Source organism: Lathamus discolor, chromosome 15, assembly GCF_037157495.1.
Source record: "Lathamus discolor isolate bLatDis1 chromosome 15, bLatDis1.hap1, whole genome shotgun sequence".
Lineage (NCBI taxonomy): Eukaryota > Metazoa > Chordata > Aves > Psittaciformes > Psittacidae > Lathamus > Lathamus discolor.
The window spans coordinates 2,478,453-2,499,180 of NC_088898.1; the positions used below are offsets into that span (position 1 = coordinate 2,478,453).

A 20,728-nucleotide genomic window follows, 5' to 3' on the forward strand; every position below is an offset into this window, starting at 1 on the left:
GTGGCGGGGAGCAGGGGACCCCCCGGATGCTGCGGGTCGCGCAGGGTGATCCCCCCCCCCCCCCCCCCCAGCGCGTTTTGATGCTGAACCCGCATTTCCGAGGCTGCGGCCGGCGCTGCCTTTCCCCGGGGGGCTGCGGCCGCGCTCCCCGCGGGTCCCCGCCGGCGCCGCGCCCTCCGCCGCGCTCCTGCCCGCCTCCCTCCCCTTCCTCCCCGCCGTCCCCTCCCCCCGGCTCCGCATCGCCGCGGCCGGAGCCCACGCCGCCCGTGCCGGCGCTCGGCCGAGGATGCTCCCGGGCTTTTGTCCCCCCGCGGCAGGTAGGGGCCGGGGCGGCGGGACCGGGGCTGCGCCCCGGGGCCGGGCGGGGGGCGGCCGGGCGGCGGCGGGGGCCGGAGCGGCGCGGCCCGGGAGAGGCGGCGAACAAAAGCGTCGTGCAAAATGGAGCCAGGAGAGAAGGGCTGGAGCCCCCTCCCCGCCGCGCATCCCTCCGCCCGCATGGACGGCGGCAGCAGTCGCGGGGAGGCTGCTGCTGCTGCCCCGAGAGCCCCGGCCGGAGCCCGCTGCCCCGGGGAGGGGACGGGAGGGACGGAGGTTCCGGGGGAGCCCGGTGGGGAGCGGAGCGGAGCGGGGCGGGCGGCGGCGGGGAAGCGCTGTAGCAGGGCGTGGGGAAGGAGCGGGGCGATGGAGGTGGTAGCACGGGGGGAAAGGCGGTTCTGTAAACCACTTTGCCCTTCTCTTCTGTCAGCCTTCGGGAGCACTCTCGTCCTGGGTCGGTGAAGGTTCTTTCTCCCTCTTTCCCCCAACCCTTCATCCCTCCCCGGCGAGGCAGCCCGCCCAGGAGGGCTTTAACATCAGTCCTCTCCGTGTGGTGGGTGAAGTTGCTGCCATGCCCGCTGCTGGGTCCCGGAGCACCGGGAGCGGCGGGGAGCCGGATTTACCGGGGAGTTGTGCTGCAGACAATGCACAGCAGCAGCATCTGGAGCAGCCCTGGGGACTGGAGCTCCGGTTTTGACATTGCTACACACATACAGCACCAGCCGCAATGACAGCAGCTGCCTGGAGTGGCTGCAGGCAGCAGGCAGGAGCATGAAGTGAAGAGATCACTGCAGTGCTCAAGATGAACTCCTCCTTGGTTGGCAACCAGAGTGGCCGGCCGTTCTGTCTCCTGGCCATTAGCTATTTGGAGACCATCAATTTTTGCCTCCTGGAAGTGGTTATTATTGTGTTCCTCATGGTGCTGATTATTTCGGGCAACATCATTGTGATATTTGTCTTTCACTGTGCACCTCTGCTGAACCACCACACCACCAGCTACTTCATCCAGACTATGGCGTATGCTGACCTCCTGGTGGGCGTGAGCTGTCTGGTGCCTTCTTTGTCTCTGCTGCACTATCCTATTGTTTTAAGTGAGTCCTTGGTTTGCCAAATCTTTGGTTATGTGGTATCAGTGCTGAAGAGTGTCTCCATGGCCTCTTTGGCATGCATTAGTATTGACAGATACATTGCCATCACGAAGCCGCTGACCTACAATACGCTGGTGACCCCATGGAGACTTCGAATCTGCATACTGATCATTTGGCTCTACTCCTGCCTGGTCTTCTTACCCTCCTTTCACTGGGGAAAGCCTGGATATCACGGGGATGTGTTTCAGTGGTGTGCCAATTCCTGGGACACCGATCCCTATTTTACGCTCTTCATTGTGGTGATGCTCTACGCCCCGGCTGCTTTCATCGTCTGCTTCACTTACTTCAACATCTTTCGCATCTGCCAGCAGCACACCAAGGAGATCAACGAGAGGCGAGTGCGCTTCAGCTCTCAGGATGGGGAGGCTGGGGAGGCGCAGCCCTGCCCGGACAAGCGCTATGCCATGGTTCTTTTCCGCATCACCAGTGTCTTCTACATCCTCTGGTTGCCCTACATCATCTATTTTCTGCTGGAGAGCTCCAATGTCTATAGTAACCGCGTTGCGTCTTTCTTGACCACTTGGCTTGCCATTAGCAACAGCTTCTGCAACTGTGTTATTTACAGTCTCTCCAACAGTGTCTTTCAGAAGGGGCTTAAGCGGCTCTCGGGGGCTATTTGTGCCTCTTGTGCTAGACAGAGGGTAGCTAAGGACTCCTCTACCTCTAGGAGCAAAAGATCTTCCAATGGATGTCATGTCTAAGACTCCTATCAGCTGGACTGGGAAGTGCAGGGACAATTCCATAAATAGCAAAAATAAGTTAAATATGATTTTAAGATGTCCAGATTTGCAAAAAGGTCTCTGAGAAATGCTGCTGACATAGAAGAATCAGGAGCACATATCAGTGTGGCTAAAAAATATTGCTGTGGAGGAGGCTGTGGAGTTTCACCTCCATATTCATTTTTAAGAATAAAGCTGTATCTTGACACTTACCTCTCCAGCTGGTGTGACTGAATGGAGTGGGTGTCTGAGAGCTTCAGCAAAATGTAGTCTTTCTTACAGCTTTACTAGGTTCTTTTCAAGATTCGTGCTTCACATGTAAATGATAGATCTGAAGTGGAAATGTCACAGTATATGGTATATTACAGGGATTTTTTAATATATGCCAAAGTATATTGACACAGTGTTCCAGCATCGTAACAGAAGGGGCCAAACAGTGTTGTTTGTTCAGTGCTACCTAGACAAGACTTCTAGAACAGCAGTGACCAGTGTGAACATTTGAGTGTGACCTTAGGGTCCTACTGAGCCGTGAGGGCAGCGATGTGAGCTGAAGTCCTATGCGTAGGAGAACTGCCCTGGCGTCCCTGCCTCGTTTCTCTGGTAGGAGGCATGTGTGCCATCAGAGCACGGCATCTGCGTTTGCCTGTTTGCTGGGAAGGAAGAAGAAAAACTTGGATCAGACCAAATTTAGCAGTTAAATAAAATGTGTTTGGATAAGCTAAGAGAAAATACGTGTTGCTTTATGATACCAGAGTTGCGGCAGCCACTTGAGGATGATGCCAACATGTGAAATTATGCTCAAACCAGTGGAGAAATGCCACAGTTTTGTATGTGGAAATTTTCTCAAGAACAACTTTAAAAATAACATGTCCCTTTTTTTTTTTTTTTTTAATCTAAATTCTTCTGATATTTTACATACTAGAACTTAAGGGGAAAGGAAAGAAAACAATTGTCTTCTAAACAGCTAAGGGAACTATGCTGTAAATTTAACTGTAGTATTTGAGTTATTCATAAGTGCACAGAGCTAAATCAGAGACATTTTTCTTTAGCCTTCATGGGATTAAAGATGGTTTGAATATAGCAAGAGCTAAATCCTGTTGGCAAAGGCATATCTAACTGGTCAAAGTCAGTGTCTGAGAAACAAAACCTCATTGACCACAGCTTTTTCAAGCTAGCTGAGGTTGAATCTTTGCGAGTACTGTAATGCTGTTAAGAAGGCACTATGCCCCTCCAATTGGTTAGTTTATCCTAAGGAATATCCTTGTCTTTTTACTGATGCCATACTGGAAAGTGGAAGTGAACCAAGTATTCCTGTAATAACGGATTACAGTCTGTGTTGTCTTATCTCACCCTGTGCCTGGCACAGGGATATCCCCCACCACCCCTCTGGCTGGAGAGCAGGTTGCACACCGTGACCGTCCGCAGTTTACTCCCTTCCTCGTGCTTCCAGTGGGTACACTGGGCTGAGCCATGGGAATTGTGTGAGCTTGTGGGTTACAGGTGGTGTGTGCTGTTAAAGTGGGATAGGGAAAATGATTTGGGTGTTTTTGGGATCGGGGTAATTCTCTTGGCCAAAGGGAAGACTCTGTATTTTTGGTTTCAGGTCTAACTTGTTACAGATCGAGATCATCCTCTTCTTAGTACCCTGTCCCTCCTGGAAGCATACACATACCTTCCTCTCTGGTGTGCTGTGAGCCCTGGCTTCTCATCTTCCGTGTGTTGCCCTGGAGGACAACAGTTTGTATCTCTGTCCTGTCACACATGGATTGCTACAGACCATCCTCCTTGCTGCCCATCCTCCTTACTCCAATATGGTCTTGTGAGGCTGCTAGTGAGGAGAGCAGCAGGGTGAAGCATGGCTGGCATGGCTTGTACTTGTCAGTGCTCATCGCTGATAGACATGAGTTCCTCTTACGGATGTGTGCGTGAGGCAGAACCCCCTGCTGTTGCTGCCTAGTTTTGGCTTGACAGCTCCATTACAAGGCAGGTTTAAGTCATCTCTTGGTCTGCTTTCAACATATTTCATCCATAGTCCAAACCTCTCAAGGTAAACTTCCTCTATAGTTGATCTGAAATGTTAAAAACAAAGGTTGTCTAAACCCTGGTGCCTTCACCATGACATTCCTTGTTATCTTTTTTAATTAAGGCAGTGTCTAGAGCCAGGGCTTATGCTGTGATCCCTGCACAGCCATGGGAGAGCTGATCTGTTCTGCAGAGCTCTCAGTCTGGGTTTTGGTTGTAGAGACACAGACAGCCATGGAGGGGACGGAGTGTAAGGGTGTAGTGAGTCATTTATAAGCAGTATAATAAGCTCACAGCACATCAGCTGGCTAATTGCTCTCGGGTGTTTTGCAGGTATTATGGCAAAGGTGGGCTTTGGGGGACAATTTAAGGGCTTTAGTCACTAATATCAAAGTGTGTGTGTGTGGTAGTTTTGGAACAGCCTCTCAGGTAAACTCCCAGTAGCTTTTTCTCTGACTCTTCACCTTATCTAACATTTCCAAGGCTTTGAAGTGATGCAATTTATAATTGAAATAGTATTTGATTAAATCTAATGGAAGAAAAGCATGTGCTAGGGCCTAAACCACTAAAAATGGCAGTTTCAGGGTTCAGTGGGAGCTGGAGAGCAAAGATTGTTGCTTTTTATTTTACAATACTTTTTCATGGCATGAATAGAGGGTTTAAATAGGAGCATTTTGTGCTAGTTCTTGAAAATATGGGAAATACTATAAAGTAGGAAGGAGTCTAACTCATGGCACAGAGATTTAACTCGAGACGAAGCAGTTGCTGCTTCAGCTATAAGCCTAGAATTGTACTTGAAGCGTAGTGTTGTTGCAGATGCAGATGCATGCTTGCAGCTGTTGTTGCTTTGCAGCTAAGGTTCGCTTATAACATTCCTGACAGCCAGGCTTTTGTTCAGTTGCCTTACTCATCTCAGAGTCTTCATCAGCTCAGATGTGAGAGGTGAAAATCAGGATCTGGAAGTCTCCAAGACGAGTTGCCAGCCAATTGATGCATTCAAGTTTCCTCCAGTGCTTGTACAGACACTTTTGCCTCAGCGTCTTAGTTTTAGTGTCAAATATTTCTTTTTTTGTCCATGTTAATTTATTGGGGTTTTTTTAACTTTAAATTACTTTTTTCTCTAAGTTAATTTTACATTGATCTAGATTTGTCTGTGATTACATGTTTTAAATACAACATTTGAGTCTGTTGTCTTCAGTGCAATTGCACAGGGTGAATCTTGTTCACCGTGCCAACTGTGGAAGAGATGATTGTGATCTACATTACCTTGTTTGCTCAGCAGACCATTAACATCCTTTGTCATGCAGTTAACATGAGGCACTGTAGGTCCTTTTCATCACAGTCTGTGCTATGAATTGTTTTAGGCAGCAAACTTTCCAGTTGGATCATTTTCATCCCTGTATATATGAAACTAATCCTTTCTTGGCTATATTTGTATCTGAGTGTGCCTGGTGCTTTCGAAATTGGCATCAAGAGCATTGCACAGAGAAATGCCACACCGAGGAGAATATAGAAATCAAATCACATCTTCATAAGAATTGCATGTTGTAATATGATTTAAATGAACTAATTTTGAAGTTCTATCTCAGATTATAATTTCTTTATTATTTCATTAGGGTTATCTGCCTCACTTTCCAATTAAGCTGCTAGAAGGTTCAATTTGCAATTCAGTGGCATGTTTTTAGTACCACGGGAAGGATTTCTATACGCACAACTTCTCAGAAGGTGATCATTTGCTTCATCTTGGTTTTTTGCTTTCAATAAAAAGTTTACTGGATGTTTAGTTTATGATTATATTATTATTTTCCAAATAGATTGGGAGAAAATCTGTGAAATACTATTTTATTTTATAATCACCAAGTGACAGGCTTTTTTAACTTAACACTATCTTTTGTGTGAAACGAGTGTTTTGCTGTTAGGTTTGTGTTATTAAATTTTACCAGCTTCTGCAGTATCTTTTGTGGTTTTTAGGGGTTTTGTACTTGTTTTTAAGCTTCTTATCACTCAGAAATCTGTTTCTCCTAGTGGGAATTCTGTGTGCCAAGGGGCAGTCATGAATATTTGTCACAGATCCTTGACAAGAGGAAAGTGGTCCAAGGTACCGAGGCACAGAGAATCACAACAGTGGCACGAGGTTGTGCAGAGTCTGTCTTAGAGCAGACCTGAATGAGGATTTCCAGATCTTGGCCTTACGCCGCATCTCAATGGCGTTGTTCTTTTCCTGCTCATACAAAGGTTTTACCTGTAAGAAGTCCTAAATTTCATTAGTTTCTGTTCTGGAAAAGACGCTTCCAAGGCCTGTGTGTGATGCGACATGGAAACACTCAGTATTTAATCAGCGGAGTTTTCCTTGTGGTGTTACCAAGTGCTGTGATGATAACGTGTACTGAACCTTCATGAGTCAGGTAGCCTGAAGCATTTCAGTCCGATCTTGCTCTGCATCAGGGTTTGAAGTTGGCAGAACTTCTAATTCAGGTTGGTGCTTTATAAAACATATTTCTTAGGAACTAATATCTGAGCAGAGGAGTCTGCCTTCATACATAACAAACAGAAGGCACATTTAAAATTCTTCCATTACTTAATTCATCTGGTATAGTTAATTCTAATAGGGGAGGTAGAGGTCTTGGAGGGCTTTTGTTGTTGTTTCAACACATTTTTGGTTCTGTGTACTTGAAGCACCTGCTGAACCATTTGCCTGACCTGGCTCTTGTTTTCTTGTTTAGTTTAGGTACCTTTTTCTTCCCTTTTATGACTTTGCAGAATACAAAGACACGTCCTTTCTGTGGTGTCATTCAAGGTAGACTTGGATTTTACCTCACTACACCACTATCTGAAGTTGGCAAAGCACATGTTTGTAAGTGATGTTCTCCTGAGATCCAAGAGGTCTACAGGCCTCTATGGTTTTTATACTCAAATGCAGGGAGAGTTGCTATCTTCCCTTCTGCAACTTAAAGAATGGACACTGCAAATGCTTTGAGGCTTCCAGGAGGGGAGAGGCTGTGCCATGATGGTGGAGAAACACCTGAGCTAAGTCCATTTGTTCTCCTGGTGAAGCTTCCTCCCTCCTGTCTGGTTGGCATCTTTATTTCAGTCTGTTTTCTGCTCTTCTCTTTCCCTGCCTTTTGTTGAAATCTAGAGCTCTAGAGAGCATGGTAACATAGGGTTTTTTTTTCATCTTTCATATTCTTTATGCTGTGAATTCTGTCATTTGTATGTGGCTGTAGTCTCAGGTCAGTGTATTAAACTGTTAGTTACTTTGGGACCCATAAGACTTAATAATAGTGTGGGCTTGAAATGCATTTGGTGGAGGTTCCCTTTGGATTCCCTTTGGATGTGGTGTGGTGATCCAGCTCCTCCATTTTACATACAGGTAAAATGGAATAATACCAGTCTGTGTCATGGTTGGCCATCTGAAGTGTTGAAGCAATAGGGAAATAATCTGATGTGATGCAGTTTGTTCAGCCAGCTTCTCACTTGGTTTTGTTTCTGTGACAGGTGAGGTGCTCTGTCTCTGCAGGCAGCTTTCTGATGGTCCTTCACTCAATATTGACTTATGTCACCTTTCAGTTTTTACTCCCATTGCAGAGTTTAAAACAAGCCACATACATTTAGTGGTGGTTGCAAATGGAAGTGTTTGTGGATTTCACCCCCATCATATTTGCATCTCTTGAGCTTTAGCAGTTAATGAAAACGTTAACCTAAGTTAATGTTCCTGTATCCTGATCCAGGTTGTTTATTTACAGCCTCTGGTGTACTTCAGCAACCTGTCCTGTCAAAACCGAATCTCTAGCCAGTGAATTTGTGGATTCTTAAACAGAGAAACAGAAGATGTTAAAGTCATCTTTGGTTTGTGCTGAAGAGGTTGAGGGGGAGGTGATTGAAGGAGGTGCAGGCACTGCTCTGGGGGCAGACAGGAGGCCAGGTCACTGTGGGACTGTTGAGAAGCAGGAGCTTTATTTGCTTAAGAAGTTTTTAGAAGTGCTGACTTGGATGCTCATTGCATTAGGGTGTAGTTGGAATTTTGGGCAGCTCTTGGGGTACAGCACGAGGGTACCGCTGGGCTGTCAGGAAGGCAAAAAGGAGTCCAAACTTACTGCTCTGACTCCTTTCTTTTCATGGATTTGTCAGATGAGGATAGCAGTTTGTAACTCAAAGCTTTGGCTTCTCTCTGGTGGTCACTACCGGAGTCGTTGCATTAAGAAGTTAAATAAATTGAAGTAACTCCTTGTAAAGATGAACTCGAATCTTGCTGTGCATATGTGAGTCATTCTTACATGTTAACACCAGTCACATGATACGAGCAATCAGATGCTTAATAAACCAAGTCATTGCTTTTATGGTAAATTGAAAAAAGTTCTTCTGGGATTTCAGCTGTAAATGAATCCTTGAAAATCAATAATTAGATTAGTAAAGGATGACATTTTAATATGCTGGCAGGAATATAGAGGGATTTGTCAGGGGAAGCAAAACCAGACTTTGCACTAAAGTGGCTTAGGTATATTTATAGTGCTAGTGATTTTGTGTGTGTGCGTGTGTGTGAAATCTTTGGACTATTTTAATATAATGTAAGGCTTTGAGCTTTAGCTAACTCGAGTTGCTCGTTTGATGAAGTTCCATTAGTACCACACTGTGAAGTATTTTTAAATATTAGCATTACTGAGTATTGAAAGTATTTCATAAAGGCATTTTTTAAAGACATTTTCTGTAGATGCTGTCAAATGAATTGATGTTTAGTGTACAAAGAAATAAAACCCTGGAGGGCTGTAAGGTACCTGTGTGTTTCTGATCACCTTGGGTTTGGAGGGGTTAGGGATTTCTTGAGGTGAAATTGTCATGAAAACCTACTAAAAATAATGGTGCAGTTAATCCTTTCAGATAACAGGAAACAGCATTACCTCCAGCCACGCTTTTGAACTGTCTGAAAGGATTTGCAATCGCATACATTGTCTTCACAGACTTCTGTCTTCAGAAATGCTGTACAGCACAGTGTTTTGCAAGGTCTTATGCTGATAAATTTCTCTCCATGTGTAACCTTTGAAAGCTACTTTCTATTGTAATTCTAGCATGTAAACACTAGGTTCAATTTTGTATTCCTCTAATGAATGCAACAGGATGGAAACGAGTTTGCAATTGCTAATGATGAGCTTTTTTACTGTTCTTAATACTCGTGGGTATGTCTTTTCTTCAGGGATTTCAGAATTGTCTTAGTACCTTTTTTAATTGTTTTGTTTTTTTTCCACATGCTGTTTACAATTAAACTGCAAGCATGGGAGGCTGTGTGTGCATGTGCTTTTAGGTTGCTGTGCTGAATGAAACACAGTGGAGCAATCTTACTTTAAAGGATGCTCGCTTTTCCTTGTGTCCCACCCGTCTCCTTGCACCCTCATGGTAACTGGTACAGCAGAAGCCACTGGTGACATTAGCTCAGTGTGTTCGGTGGCGACTGGACATTTGTCAGAGGGTTGTTACAAGGAGGTTTGAGTCCAGCTCCTTACACGAGTAGTGTTACAACTGGTAGTTTATTCCTGAGTGTTAGTGAGAAGGCAAAAAATAGACAAAATCACAGGTAAGGTTGTGTATGTGTGTGTTTGTAAGAACTTTGTGCACCTTTTAATGCTGGAAATCATTTCGTATTAAAAGATGAGAAAGAGGTGTGAGTGTGAAACCCCTGCTATAAAGAACTAGGGAAAAAATCCACCAAAGCAGATTAGAAAAGCAAACAGGTGAATTAGAGCCAATCCGACCCTTAAGACTTTCTAATTCTGTGTTTAATTCTGACACAGTGGGGAGTATCAGGGGCCTGGGCTGTGTTCCTCCATGTTCCTCATGTCTGCTGGGGTTTGCCCTGTTCTGAACTCTGCAGGAGAAGGGGGGGGGGGGGGGGGGATGGGGATGCAGGGCAGCTGAGGAAGACTTATGGTGGCTCCAGAATATGATGTATTTTGTGCCAACTCAGAATTGCTGTTAAAATACAGGGGAGAGGGGTTCTTCTACCCCATCATTTTAATAGACATTTCTGTAGCTGATTTTTTTCGACTCAGACTAATAATAAGCAAAACTACAGTTGAGCCAAAAATGACAAATGTTACTGATTTAAAATAATACTTGCGTATTTTTCAATATTAAATGGAACGAGATAAATCGGAAGCATGTAAATATCTGATTCTCAATCTTTGCATAATTATTTCCAAGAGGTAATTTTGCTATGAGCTGTTAAAACTCAAAGAAATGTATTATTCCCTTTGAGATGATCTGTACCCCAGCTGTGTCATACGTCTCTTGGCTTGTTTCCTTATTGCTGTAGATGTATATACTTATATATATATATGTGTACTCGGTGGCTGTACCATTACTGCCATGTTAAATTGCTTGCTTTAAAATACATATACGTGCATATATATGTAAAATATGTATAGGTATTTAAAATACATATACACACCTATATATGTAAAATACATATATGTATTTAAAATACATATGCGCACATACATACGTAAAGTACACATATATATGTATTTTAACCCAGGCAGTTCACCATGGCAGTAGTGGTACAGTCACACAGTTTAGGGCTTTGTACAGTATGTAATTTGAAGGATGTCAATGTGGTTCTTAGCGGATTTTATAAACACTTTTCTGACCCTGTCATCAGCACTTCCCATCCTCAGAGAAACTGCACATTCTTCAGTGATTGTTGCACTGGTTCCATTTTTTTTTGTCTGCCATTTGTTCTGGATTGATGTAATCTTGATACTACTAAACTTTCAAGGGCTGTTGACCCATTTCACATAGCCTAGGATTGCCTGTTCCCCAAATGTATGGATCATGCATCAACAGTACTAAGTAGCCTTACTGTTTTGCCTAAAAGCCTAGCTAATTTATTTACTATTCTCTCTTTAAAGGGAGGTCTCTGGAAGGGGTAGCGTATTTTGGGATGCTCCTTCTCTTTAAAGGGAAACTCAGACTTTGAATAGCAGTACTTGTTGATCAGTGATATTATTGTAGCCAAAGGATGCATGGGTGGTTTAATAGGAAGTTTTTTGCTTCACGTTTCTTGATGAGATGTAGTGTTCTCCAGAGCTGTGTGAAGAGTGTAGTTTTTTATTCTGAAATGCACTTGTACACTTTATTTGAACGGTCTGAATGGATCATGAATACATTTAAGAAATAAATGATACGTCACATGTTTTCACGTCTTGTCTCGGATGACTTCTGTGTAGCTGTGCTGATAAAGGTGGGTTCCTATGGGAGTGGGTGGGGTTTTCTCCTCTTATCTTGATTGCTCTAAATAGTCTGGCTTGCGCGTAATTGCCCAGAGCAGGAAAACCTTCCAGCATGCGTTCGGTGTTTATGCTTTATCCATACATGATGTAGGGCACTGTAGGCAAACTCCTCTCTATAATTTTCCTGTGGGAAACTTGAGCCCTAAAAGGAAACGAACACAGCGAAAGGGCTGGATATCACAAGGGATTCACTTTTATTTTTAGAATTGCACTATATTGCCATATTTGGACTGAAAGTATGCTGTATCAATGCACTATTGTATCAAATTGCAGCTAACCGTTCCAAATTGGTCTAAATTATTCAGGTTTTTTCCACAAATCCTACCCGTTTGTGCATGGTAAGTGCTAACCCCCGGTAACACGTTCTGTGGGCAGCATTTCTTGAGAGGAGTTTACAACTGCCTTGCTTTGAAAGCGGGTTTTGTGCTGTTTCCTTAAGGACTCACTAACAGGTGTAATTCTTCTTAGCAGCACCTTCTCACAGTGGTTTGCTTGAAGACAAATGCAGGAAATGCACTCTGTGTGAAAGTCAGTCTAAATATTAAGTCCTCTTGGGAATGCCACCAACCTGCAGAACAGACCTGGTGACACAGCATCCTGCTGACACTGAAAATAGCTGTCAAAAGACCTTTATAATGTTTTCAGTCCTGCTCATAATGTACACATCTGCTAAAATAACTTATTCCCATTGTGCAGTATTACCCTTTGTGCTGCCCATGAATGGTTTAGAGAGTTTGGGCTTTGTTTCCAACCCTAACTATTCTATGATTCTGTGATTGTAATTGCTGAAGCTGTCAGCTGGCTTGATGCCCTCTTGACTCGCTTGTCTACACCTTGCAACAGCATGCCACGTGCTGCTCTGACCTTCCTGGAACATAATTGCAGGGTGAAAATCAATCCCAGCGTGTCAAGAGTGGGAATCCAGCAGTTTGGGTTGTGGTGGGTGTGCTGGGGAAGTCACCCGTGTGAGCAAACCTCCATATTTTGAATCATTTGAATCACTCTGGGGTTAGGGTAGGGGGAAATCTGAGCTTCAGACCTCAATGTTTTCCCTTGTTTATGTTGATTTTGAGGTCAGCCTGTGTCTAAGTAAAGGCTTTTATGTTTTGTTCTCCTGCTGGATTTCTCCAGTCACTTGGTGCGACAGGAGTTGGGCTTTGGGTGTCAAACCGTTTCCAGCAGACAACTTCCTCTGCTTCTCTGGAGATTTCTTGTCCCAGTGGGTTTTTTTCATCACAGATCTTGTCCCTTCAGCAATTTTTTGCTGCTGCTTCTTCATCCTCTTGGGTTTATGGAGGGGCTTAGGAGGAATAAACCTGAGCTGCTGAAAACTACAAGCAGATCAGCCCCATGAAGAGGTACTAGGAGCTTCAGCTCTTCCATGTCTTTTAATTGTGGCTTAAGCTACAGAGAAAGCTTCTAGAGTTACACATTCTCTGTCTGATCACATTGATCAAGTTTCTAACTGCATGATGTGGTTTGCAGATCCTGGGAAGATCATGATGACACAAGGAAAATGTCTTTTAACTGTGTCCAGTTCAGGAGGTGGGAACCAGTATGCTTTAACATGCAGGCTGGTACAGCAGATGAGCTTTTATCTGCTGCACTGCGTCCTGGTTTCCATAATTACACACGTAGCTCCTTTCTAAATCAATTGCAAAGGAAGGCTTCCTGTATAACTTCCCTAGTATTTTAAAGTGCATAAAAGAGAGGGAGGAAGGGTATGTTATTAGTCTGAGCATCCACATTTTCCTGCTTTCCTTCAGAGCTGCAAACTGTTGAGAGAATTGTAATCTTTGCTGCACTTGCCTCAGTTCTCATGGCTGTTTTCCATGCTGTTTTCTTTATTACTTTCTTTTTCTTCCTGTCATTCTTAGCTTTCTATTTTTCTATCCCAGTTTGTGAAGGGTGTGGGTTCAGAAGGGTTTCCTTCATTTCCCAGTCCCCTGAAAGCATGAGAAATTGCCCATTGAGCCAATTCTCACAGCAAGGTATAAAAATAGGAGTAAAGAAAAGGTTACACAATGCTTGGATTGCAGCAGTTTGTACTAATGGGGAGATTTCAAAGCCATGGGTTGAAAAACATATTTTAAACCTTATCATTTCCGTTAATTTTTCTCTCTCCAAGCTGTGCTTCAGCTGCAGGAACCAGTGCTACAGATTACTCGAGGAATTGTACTGAAACACAGGAGTCAAGTGCTGAACAAGTCACGCAAAGCCAGAGAGAGGCCACTAATTAGTTCTCTTTAGTCATAATGAGTGATTTGTTTGAGAAGCCTCTTCTAAGAGTTTCCAGCCAGATGCTTTGGTCTCTGCTATTAACTAAGTGGATTAAAAGACAAGTGGATTTAAGCTTGTTTTGCCATTGCAGCAGAACACAGGTAACACTCCGAGATAAACCCACTTGTTTGGTACCACAAATTGCTATTTGCAGTGAACAGTAACTCTGCTCCTGCAAAGCTGAGTGCTTTAATTCAGCTTTGCGAACCTTAAAGAAACTAAAAGTTATCCCTGAGACTGTATTCACATGCTTTAAAGTTCTCACAATTGTTTGTGAACGTAGTCTTTCTCTACTTGCAAAACCAGCTGAATCAAGCAGCCAGACATTCTTGTACTTGTCTTTGCTGACTTGAAAGGCTTCCATTTAGATGGAATTTATTTAGCATTGGATTTTGTTTCTGATTTCCTTATAATGAGATGGACCTCTTTGGCATGTTAATTATTATCAAATTGAAATGCTAACAGTACTTTTGATGTAATTTCCAAAACAACCCTGTAACTTGATTCTAGCAACAGTGTAATGCTTTCCTAATGAAATGTCTGTATTAAGCCACAGAGAGGAGCATTAACCTTGGACTAAAATCAGAAGAGAAAATGAAGCACACTGTGGTAATTCTGTTCTTGTTGTTTGCAATATCATTTTGTGAAGAAAAAGAGCAGCTAAAAGCTGCATTTAATTACCCTTGCACTGATTATATCATGTACTTCTGTGCTATCTGTTTTACTTCTAACCTTTTTTCTATTTGTCTAACAGAATCATGGGCTATTTGGATATAGTGAACCTTTGCTTAAGAGCAATCTCTTCTGTTGTGCTTCTGCAGAGCATCTTGCGTGTTTGCAACATTAACCTGGACAGTGGTGCATGGTGATCGCACATGTGAAGAAGACTGGCTTTTTTGTGTGTTCAATCCCTGCCAGGGAAGCCTCCTCACAAGGGAGCCTCTGACCCTTTCACTAGTGATGGTGCTTGATAACTGTCATGGCATCTTCTCAGATGATTCCCACTGCCAAGCTCTTGCTCTCATTAGCTACTCAGGAAAGTCATGTTTGAAATAGTGGGAAGAGGAGCCAATCATAGGCAAATATAAATACCTACAGGCAAACAGAGGGCTTCAGTTTCTGTTTGATTTCGGCAAGTTGGGTAATAGCTATGGTTATGGTAATCAGCTAGAAAACAGCTGGGTCCTGACTGCCTCAGAAGGTACAAGACATGGTGAAACATCCATGCAAAATCTGGAATCTGATTAATCAGGAAGCACAAAACATGGCATAAAATTGTAGGAATAGTTCTGAAATGGCAGAGGTCAATTGAGGTTATTTTCATTCGACATGGTGAACACAATTTCAGATTCAAGAGACCTACTGAAGTTGCCTATCACATGCTGGGTGAATTAAGTGTTTTAAAGACAGCTTGGAGTGGTTTCTGTTGTACGCTAGTCACAGAATAACTTGGGATTGGAAGGGACTTCTGGAGCTCATCTAGTCCAACCTGCTCAAAGCAGGTTTTACCAGATTAGGTTGCTCAGAGCCCTCTTGAGTTGAGTCTTGGACACGTCTGATGATGGAGATTTACAGCCTATTTCAGCAACCCATTTCCATCACATGGAAGAAGCTGCTTAATTTTCCAATTTGCATAAATGTTCCGTGTAAAGTGAAGGGTTTGGGATCTGCGTCAACTCTTTTGACAGATATTTTCTGTGTGCCCACTTAGTAGGTTTTTCACTTGTGTCACTGTTAGGTGTGAGCTTTAAAAATACATACTACGTACTATTGGTTTTTGTGCTAAAGGAGGCCGTGTGATGGGTATGAGCTGTTTCCTTTGGCTTCCGAAATAAGCAAATTGCTTCATTTTGCTACTGGGGTGGGAGAGTTTTCTGTTTTCAGTGGATATCGTTCCTTGCAGTGCTGTGAGCTCTGACTTCAGTGACTAAGCTCAAAATAGTTTCAATCTGAACTGAATGAGATGGATCAAGAACATCTCGCTTGGTCATTTGTCCAATACTGACAGAGACCGAAGAGGACCTTGGTGTGGGAATGGCATCTACTGATTATCCCATTAGGAATGTGAGTCTGTTGTAGGGGGCAGATTAGGTTTAAGCTGGACATTAATCACAAATGCTTATGGTTTCCTGTTCTGTGCTTGACACAAACCTCTTCCTTCTATGTTCTGGAAACCATTTTTCTGGATACCTCTCCAGGGTAGGACTAGGATTCCTTCTAAGCCACCATTCTCAGTGGGTTGTTTGAGGCCAGTATTGCAAGTAATTTCATGGAGATGGCTTGGTATTTAACTCTCACAGTTAAAAGTCTGTATTTAATTGTTCTGCTTTGTCAAATTCCTTTCATCTCTACCAGGAGTTCTCACTGCCTTTTGTGTAGGACTCGCCCTTGATGCATTTTCTTGGTGTTTCTTCAGATTGGTCTTTTCAGTCCATTGTTCACATTTACTGGTTTTCCTAATTGTATGCAGCTTGTTATTGTTCAGCTCTCCAAATGTCAAAGGCATCTGAAACTGATTGCATCAGAGCAAAGGAGGAAACGAAGTTCCACCTTCCTCATACCAAAATGCTCAGTTCGTACAGGCGACTGTCCTTGCATTATGTCATGTTTTACTGTACAGTATTGGCTTTCTTGGGCTCATATACTCAGTTTTCTACTTTTCTATTGTCTAATTCTGTGGAGGGGATGAAGAGTGGTTTCTCCAGCTGAAACTAAGGGACAGAATTTGGACAGCACCATGGAGCTGCTTGCAACTGACTCTTCCTCTCCACAGATGTGAGAGAAAACAAATGGGGCCAGGCAGTATTTGCATTCAGGAGTCTCCAAGGGAAGGCTGCTATCAGCATTGCAATGTCCTGGAACACTTGTCTCTGTGTGTGTGTGCTTTTTCTCTACTCACTGACCATTCCCAGATGTGCTTCAGTAACCAAATCTATCAAGATTGAGATCTGGAGCTGCCAGCCTGCAGGCAGCCTGTATCTGGTTGAATAGCCTGGGGTTTGTTAAATTTAGAACAGTGCACAGAGCACAGTGCCAATCTCTTAACTCTCGGGCCCAGCATATTGTAATTTATATTGTGATGTGTTTTCATTTACTTCTTTGGTTTTTTTTCTAATAGGAATCTCCACAAGACAGTGCTATCACCAGAGACATCAATCGAACGTTCCCTGCGCATGATTATTTTAAAGACACTGGGGGAGATGGCCAGGACTCCCTGTACAAAATATGCAAGGTATCCCTTTAATTCTTCTTGGCTTATTTTGGTAACTTGTATTTAACATCAGTAACAGATGTAACTGTTACCTGAGAAGAGCCTGTAGGTAGTACTGTTAACTGTGCTATGGAGACAGACTCTGGCACTAGAGTCGGTCTGGTTCTTCATTGTAGGTGTTTTGTTAGTTATAGTGCCATTCAGATAGGAGACCTGAAGTAGTAAGCCCTTCTGGATTCCTGAGCACTAAGGTGTTGTACTTGAAGGGATTCCAGACATGTAAGCCTGAATCACAGAGCAAATTATATGCTATGATGGAGATGAGGGCTCATTCCATACTGATCAAGAGCAGCTCACCTTTGGCTGCAGCATGCTCCCTAGTTGTCAATATTATCTCAGTCATGCTTGTGAAGTTAAGGACTCTTTCTTTCCAGCACTCTTTCTTCCGTGTCCCAAATGTTTCTCTCTCTTCCTAATGTCCCCGTAGCACCTGTTCAGAGGTAAAAGCACTCAGATAGATTGTTTAATACGCTGCAGCCTTCTTGGTGCATCACCGTAACCAGCTACTGCTACTGTATTGCGGCAGTATAAATATCATGTTCTATGGTGCTATGGTATACCACAGTTTGATTTTCATACACATTTTCACTAGAATGGCAAATGATGCACCCTGTGAAAAATGTTCAATGCAGTGGTTTGTTTTCTTTGTGCTTGTAGCTCCATGCAGACAGTGTGTCTGATTCTTGATTCTTCTTTTAGGCCTACTCTGTCTATGATGAAGAGATTGGCTACTGTCAAGGCCAGTCATTTCTTGCTGCTGTGCTGCTTCTACATGTAAGTGGTGGGGATTTTCCCCATGTTTGGTTTAAGCTTAAGAATAAATATTGCTCCACGTGCCTAGGACAAATGTTGCTGACTCCTGAACTACGAGGGTTGCAGGTCACGTATCCATTTGTATGTTGGTCAATAATAATGTGATTTTAGACTGAGAAGAGTACATTGTTTAAAACTTACTGCGGTATTCCCAGTGACTCCTGTCTGCAGTCGGCGTTCATGTCACTGTGTTCCTGTTTCAGGACCCCTTCCATTTGAAACTCTGCAGTCAGTTTACCAGGTCTCAGAGACTCCTGTCTGCAGTCGGCGTTCATGTCACTGTGTTCCTGTTTCAGGACCCCTTCCATTTGAAACTCTGCAGTCAGTTTACCAGGTCTCAGAGCTTTGAACTATGTGCTGTGTATCTGGGCTGTTTTCTTCTTGTCTGAGCTTTTGTGGCTCTCGGCTTGAGGGTTTAGTGAAGGATCCAGTAACAGTTGAATTTTTTAAAAAGATACCAATTTCTGCTTTTTAAAAACTAATTGTTGTTGGTAGCAGTGATCTCATCAGAGTAACATCCTTTGATTGCTGTGTGTTGGAAGCAAGAGAGGTTTATGGTTACTCTGTATTGGAAGCAAAACTTTTAGATTCACTCACACTTGGGAACCAGGAGAGGATTAGAAATCTGAACAAATTATTTATAGACCGTTCTGTGTCAGAGTTAACATCTGCTGTTTGTCAGGGTTTCCATTCAAACATGGGGAGTTGAAACCAGGCAGAGTTTCTAAGGCTGGTAATGTTTTGAGTTCTCTTTTTCCCTGCTCCTTTTTGGTGATTGTTGTTACTGTAGAGAACTAAGTCTGAAGACTTCTCGGTAGTTTTGAGTGGAAGAGGAAGTCTGGTCTTTAGTGAAGGATGTTCCACAATGTTGTGAAGTCAGTGAAGGATATGGAAGAGATTGTAAACTGTTCTTTCGAAACAAAAGCCAAATCATAAATGATGACAACCTTTTAGTTCCTTGTAGCTGTAATGTGAAAGATTTACTTGATGAGCAGTTAATTCTTTATTACTCCACTGAATCAGGTCAGGAGGGGTGATGCTTTCTGACAGGAGGGCTGGTCACTTTTACTGGCACACGTGCTTTCTTGTAGCTTTTTCATTGTCATAGATCCATTCTTTTATTATCCTTTGCATAGAGAGACTGTCTGGAATAAACCAGGTTTATTCTGGAGTTCTTTAACAATAGCTGTTGCTTCTGTGAATAATGCATGCATTTAAAAAGGCTACATTTCAAATAAGGTTCTTCTTATTTGATTCTCTTTGAAGTCAGCCCTTGGAGTGTGGCTGCTGGGGAAGATAAATATTAAAAAGAAATGTGGCAGGAAAGGAAATGAAGTGTCTGCAGGTCCTTCACTCCCAGTTTGGGGAATGTCTCAGCAAAGTTTTCAGTTTTAACAAACTCCATCTGCAGATTAATAACAGAATATTTGAGATGGATATTCTGTTCCTTACAGGAACAAGAGATTGACCTAAATTTTGATGTCAGGAGAAAGTGTCTAAACATTGATGAGCTTTGATGAGTGTTTCTGCAGTTTTTGGCAGGACATGGATATTGAACTTGCCCAAACCAATGCTGAGTTGTGATGCGTGGAACTTCTGTTAGCAGTTACTGGTCTCTCTTATTCATGCCACTTAATAAACAAACATGAAAAGTAATAATGTAATTTGAAAAGGTAAATATATCAGTGAGAATAAGAGAAAGATCCTGTTAACATCCTCTAGTAATACTGCTTTTGTCTTTGGTACTTGGGTGACAAAGGGTTAGGCTGTTCAAAATCTGGAAGATTCTGATTGTGCCGTGACTTGGAACACAAGAAACTGCTTTGGTCTTGATTTCTCAAAGATGACTTTTTAGTTGAGTGCTTGAGGTGGTTTATTCCACAGAATAAGAATGAAGTGTCATTTGCAACACTGGGCCTCATTTGGTGTGTTAATATTCTTGTTTACTTTTAAACTGGATAGGGACAGATTAAAGAGCAGTGACAATTTAGCCTCTCCGTAAGAGGAGAAGGGAGTGAAGGGCAAATGGAACCAATATGAAAGACTGAAATGCTTTGTGGTAACTTCACTTTCCTCTGTCGCAGATGCCTGAGGAGCAAGCTTTCAGTGTTCTGGTCAAAATCATGTTTGATTATGGACTCAGGGAACTTTTCAAACAAAACTTTGAAGACTTGCACTGCAAGTTCTATCAGCTGGAGCGCCTCATGCAGGTAGGTGTTCAAACGTGCATGAAGTGAGTGGATCAGGGCCTGTGATTCAAAACTAGCTATTTATCTTGCATGTGGACAGTGTTTGTGACCTCTCAGTAATGATGAAGAGTGAGGACTGTCCATATTGGAGGTTTTTTTAAGACTAGAGAATATTGACTTGAGATCAGTCTGGTGATTGGACTCATTGTGAGCATCATCTAGTGTCCTTCTGAGCATCCACACTGGGACAAGCCTTTGCCATCCTTACAAGGGCATGGGTGGATCCAGAATCCTGCCTTGTTGCACTGATTGTCACTCTACCCAACTGACTTCTATTACTTCAGGATTTAAGCTACAGTTCCAAAATAGTAGAAATTAACTTCCAGTATTTCTGTGTGTTTTTTTGTTATTAGGAATACATTCCTGATCTGTATAACCACTTCCTGGACATTAGCCTTGAAGCACACATGTATGCTTCCCAGTGGTTCCTTACCCTCTTCACTGCAAAATTCCCTCTCTACATGGTCTTCCATATTATTGACTTACTCTTATGTGAGGTATGTGTTATAATCGGGGACTTGTACTGCTATCAACTTCTGACAGTTTCTCACTGTCTTGATTCATGTCCTTGTTACTATCTGTTCTTTCAGAGCTAGGCATGTGATAATTATTTTTATGCAGAAGTGTTATG

The 20,728-nt window shown here is 43.0% G+C and overlaps 2 protein-coding genes across 7 annotated transcripts in view; both read left to right on the forward strand.

Moving 5' to 3' along the window:
* Positions 1-20,728, forward strand: part of RABGAP1 (RAB GTPase activating protein 1) — a 69,723-nt gene that overhangs the window by 34,592 nt on the left and 14,403 nt on the right. For all 6 annotated transcript variants that reach the window (XM_065695822.1, XM_065695819.1, XM_065695820.1 and 3 more), the window contains 4 exons: positions 16,883-16,996; positions 17,735-17,809; positions 19,933-20,058; positions 20,451-20,594. In XM_065695822.1, coding sequence (XP_065551894.1) covers positions 16,883-16,996; positions 17,735-17,809; positions 19,933-20,058; positions 20,451-20,594 — 459 coding nt within the window. The remainder of the gene's footprint in view (positions 1-16,882; positions 16,997-17,734; positions 17,810-19,932; positions 20,059-20,450; positions 20,595-20,728) is intronic.
* GPR21 (G protein-coupled receptor 21) lies at positions 235-2,863 on the forward strand. Its single transcript, XM_065695539.1, has 2 exons — positions 235-317; positions 746-2,863. Exon 2 carries the CDS (start codon positions 1,118-1,120, stop codon positions 2,162-2,164), a length of 1,047 nt encoding a protein of 348 aa, XP_065551611.1. The 5' UTR covers positions 235-317; positions 746-1,117; the 3' UTR covers positions 2,165-2,863.